The sequence below is a fragment of the Pteropus vampyrus genome, unplaced genomic scaffold (genome assembly GCF_000151845.1).
Source record: "Pteropus vampyrus isolate Shadow unplaced genomic scaffold, Pvam_2.0 Scaffold239, whole genome shotgun sequence".
In the NCBI taxonomy this organism is placed as follows: domain Eukaryota; kingdom Metazoa; phylum Chordata; class Mammalia; order Chiroptera; family Pteropodidae; genus Pteropus; species Pteropus vampyrus.
The window spans coordinates 784881-789152 of record NW_011889020.1 but is presented as its reverse complement, the minus strand read 5'-3'; the positions used below and the strand labels follow the sequence as shown (position 1 = coordinate 789152).

The 4272-nt window shown below is 66.2% G+C and overlaps 1 protein-coding gene across 1 annotated transcript in view; it reads left to right on the top strand.

Annotated features, from left to right (window-relative positions):
- KCNQ2 (potassium voltage-gated channel subfamily Q member 2) overlaps positions 1-4272 on the top strand; it is a 63495-nt gene that overhangs the window by 18094 nt on the left and 41129 nt on the right. Inside the window, exons 3-6 of the mRNA XM_023519902.1 lie at positions 115-388; positions 1013-1138; positions 2973-3083; positions 3721-3816. Of these exons, the coding sequence (XP_023375670.1) occupies positions 115-388; positions 1013-1138; positions 2973-3083; positions 3721-3816 (607 nt within the window). The remainder of the gene's footprint in view (positions 1-114; positions 389-1012; positions 1139-2972; positions 3084-3720; positions 3817-4272) is intronic.

Here is a 4272-nt window from a genome sequence, read left to right as displayed (position 1 = left end):
CGGCGCCTGCCTGGGCGCCAGAGCGCGTGGTCATCGAGGCCTGAGAGGCAGGCGTTCCCGGGCGGGGCGAGGCGGACAGCGGGCTCCACGGGCGCCTTGCCGGTGACCCGTCTGTCCCCTTGGAACCGGAACCGCGGTTGGGGCCCCTTCCCACCCGCAGCCGGGGCGGGGCCGTGGCGCAGGGCCGGCTGCCTCAGCGCCGCGTCCCGCAGACATCATGGTGCTCGTCGCCTCCATCGCCGTGCTGGCCGCCGGCTCCCAGGGCAACGTGTTCGCCACGTCCGCGCTGCGCAGCCTGCGCTTCCTGCAGATCCTGAGGATGATCCGCATGGACCGGCGCGGCGGCACCTGGAAGCTCCTGGGCTCCGTGGTCTACGCGCACAGCAAGGTGAGCGGCGGGGGCGGCGCCGAGGCGGGGCGCTGGCCAGCAGAGCCGGGCGTTTGCCCCCCTCCCTGCCCCCTGTGGTCACGGACGTGTGTGCTCAATGCACTCAATGCCGCAAAAACGCACAAGGTGGCTGCAGCCTCGCGTCCTGTCCCGCACCCCTCCCTGTTCCAGGGAGCGCCCAAGAGGCCTGCCCCAGGCTCCCACGACCACCTCCCCACCTCCCACTGTCCTTCCTGTCTGGGCCCTGGCTCAGGGGCTTGTGCCCAGGACAGGACAGGACAGGACAGGACAGGAGCTAGCCCCTCAGGTGCTGAGGTGCTGGCTCCCAAGGAGGTGGGGTCTCCCCCAGGCTCGGGGAACATGTGGTACGGTCTGAAGTCCCAGGATTCTCTGGCATGATAGCCTGTCGGCCACCTGGGACACTCCCAAACCCAAGAAGATGCACATGCTGGGCCATCCTTAGCCGCCATCCTCCCAGGTGTGAGGTGCCAGGTGTGGGGACACCCAGGGACAGGATTGGAAAACCAGCCACCCCTGCTGCCTGCCTCAAGCTCTGGGCCGTGTGGCCGGGGGGCGGATTGGGCTGGACACTGGCCAGGTGCTCTGACGCTCCGTGCCTTTCAGGAGCTGGTCACCGCGTGGTACATCGGCTTCCTGTGCCTCATCCTGGCCTCGTTTCTGGTGTACCTGGCGGAGAAGGGCGAGAATGATCATTTTGACACCTACGCCGACGCACTCTGGTGGGGCCTGGTGAGTCCCAGCTGCTGGCATCATTGTCCTTCACTGAGGGACGCTGGCCTGCTGCGGCCTTCCTTGGGGGCCCTCCTCCATCCCCCCTTGTGTCCTCTGCCCCCCGGGGCCTGGCTGAAGACGTCTCTCCGGGACCACCTGCTGGTCACCTGTTGCTGGCCTGTGTGCGGGTGGAGAGGCCGGGGCCTGCCGTTGGTTGTCCTCCCTTCCTTGCTGACCGCCCGCGTGTGACCTCTGCTGGCAGGGCAGAGGGGTAGTCCTGCCTGTCACATTGAGGGTCAGGACAGTTTGAAAAGGGGACACCAGACCCCCTGGGCTGCCCCTTGTTCATGGCCACCCGCCTCTCAAGCCCCTCTGGGGCTCCTTCTCTCATAACCTGGTGCAAGTGGCCTCTTCTGACAAGGACCTTCCCGGGCCACGCTCTGAAGGGCCCCTCCTGCCCCCCGGGGATTGCAGAGCATGTCCTCCGGAGACCGCCTGGGCCCCGCGGCCTCAGCTCCCCCAGCTGACCACCCTCGGCCGGGCTCCTCGTGCGTCCCACGGACACCCCTGGGCGGGAGGCCAGAGCGCTCCTCCTTTGCGGGCTCTTCCTGGAGGCTCAGGGTACTTGGCCTGGGGACACGTGGATGGTCCCATGGGTCCACCGTCTCCTGGGACCCCAGACCTCCCTCCGCAAATGCTGGTCATGTGGCCTGGGCAGATATTGCCAATCCAGTTGCTGGGCGAGTGTGTGGCTCTTACCCAGATTCGTCAGATTCAGTTTATCTTTAGTTATTTTCCCGATTGCCACAAGTCTGGGAACACGTGTCCTTCGATCTGACCGTGCGGGAAGCAGGTGGTCAGAGGGCTGGAGGCCGGGCGCAGGGGGCAGTACCCTGGCACCCACGGAGCCTCCCCCGGGTGTCCAGGCACGGAGCCGACACAGCGCAGGCTGGGCCCCGGGCTCCTGGCTCGTGACGCACCTGCCCTGCCCCCTGGCCAGTGGCCTTCCCGTCTTTAAACATTGATTTAAAATCGTTATTTACATGTTTAATCAAGGTAGTGCTTACACGTGTTTAAACGTCCCCCCAAGAACCTGTGTGCTGCAGCCACCATGCATGCCCGCCGAGCCCCTTCCTGCCCTCCGGGCCAGGCATGGCAGCACCTGCCCCGCCTCCTCACCTCACCCCACATCGTGGGGCTCCCCCAAGGCCCCCCTCGCACCAGGAGCAGCCCGCCTCCCGCTGGCTCCGGGGGTGCACTGCCTCACCCCTTTCCTCCCCTCCTGTTACCGCCCCGGCCTCTCCCTCTCTCCTGGCCTGAGCGTACAGGTCACCCCGGAAGGCACCCCATGCTCTGCACCGTTTATCTGGGCCCTGTCTTGTCCCGTCCCGTCCCTGCGGTTTCCTCTGGGCACTGTGCCCTCTCAGGCCCCTGGCCCTTCCCACGCCTACTGGCAGCTCACCCTGCTTCGGGCTCAGCCCCAGAGCTGCCCGTGACCTTGGTCCTGGGGCGGGACCTCTGTGCCGAATGTGACAGCTGCCTCCTGGGCACCCTGGTGTGACCCGGGAACATGGCCTTCAGATGATGCCTCCCGCCACCCCCACGTGTAGGGGACAGAGAAGGGACTCACGGAGTTTAGGTCTGGTTGCTGCAGGGATGAAGGACGGCCACTGCGGCCCCTGGCCTCACCGGGGCCCCTCGGGGGAGGCGGGGGCGAGGGCGGCCTCCGTGCTCGTCCCGCCTCCCAGCGTCCAGCCTGCCCTGAGCGTGCGGGTGAGCGTCTGGCTCGGGACAAGGGCCTCTCTGTGGCCAGTGCTAGGCCTGGTAGGTGACTGGACCTGCTGTCCCACAGATCACCCTGACGACCATCGGCTACGGGGACAAATACCCCCAGACCTGGAACGGGAGGCTCCTGGCGGCAACCTTCACCCTCATCGGTGTCTCCTTTTTCGCTCTTCCTGCGGTGAGCCCCTGCCTCTGGCGGGCCCAGGGCGCAGGGACCACAGGCTGCCCTGGGCCCCCGTCCACTCGGGGGACATGGAACAGGAGCAGGAACCCACATGAGGGCCACCCTGGCCTGGAGCTGGGAGCGCCACATGCTTCACTGGAGTGCTCTGAGCATCCCCAAGCCGTGGCTTCTGACCCCGCGTCTGTTGATTGCTGTCAGCTCCTCCTGGTCTGGTGGGATTGGCCAGTAGGGTCCTTGTGGCCAGGAGCAGTGCTGTGGGTATCCAGGGAACCAAAGACCCCATCTCCTGCAGAAAGGGCGAGAACTCTGTTCACTGTCCACTCACGGCCGGGCAGGGCAGAGGGGCCGCTGTCTTGGGCTCCTTCCCCACCAGCCTGGCTGCAGTGTGGACAGGCTGGGGAAGGACAGTTACTCTTGGGGCCCAGGTGTTCAGTGTGGACACGGCCACACTCCTAGAAGCTGACGTTCCCTTTGTCCCAGCCCAATGTTTTCCTGCAGCCTGGCCTCTGGGCGGTGAGAGACTGGTGTGTGGGTGGGGGAGTGGAGCCCAAGAGGCCCAGGGGTGTGCAGGCAAAGGCGGGGGGTGGGGGCTGGGGTCCCAGGGGCACCATCTGACCCCGACGACTTGCAGGGCATTCTGGGGTCTGGCTTTGCCCTGAAGGTCCAGGAGCAGCACCGGCAGAAGCACTTCGAGAAGAGGCGGAACCCCGCCGCGGGCCTGATCCAGGTGAGTCCAGGCGCCCCCCTCGCGGCCAGCGGAGTCCGGGTCCCACTGTGCCCAGGGGCGGAGCCCTGCGCGGTGCTGCCCCGTCTGTGGATGCACCCTTGTCCCTCTGCAGAACCGTGTCAGGCGTGGAAACCTAGTTCGGGTGCTGAGAACCAGTCCGGTGCCTGAGGCCCCACAGCACAGGTGCTGCTGCTGGTGCTGGCTGTCGTCTTGTGTGGGCCCCGGGTCCCGGGCCAGGCTGTCACAGGTGCCACCGCGGTTGCCCTTCAGAGCCCCAGTAGGCAGGGGTGCTGTCACCCCCAGCCTGCACATGCGAGGTTGGGGCTCAGAGATCCCCACTCAGGTAGCCAGTAGCTGCTTGAGCTGCGTCTGTCAGATCCCTAGCTGCCCACTGAGCTAACGGAACCGATGGAGTGAGCACAGTGTGTACGGAATAGTCTGGAAAAGTCGCTAAAC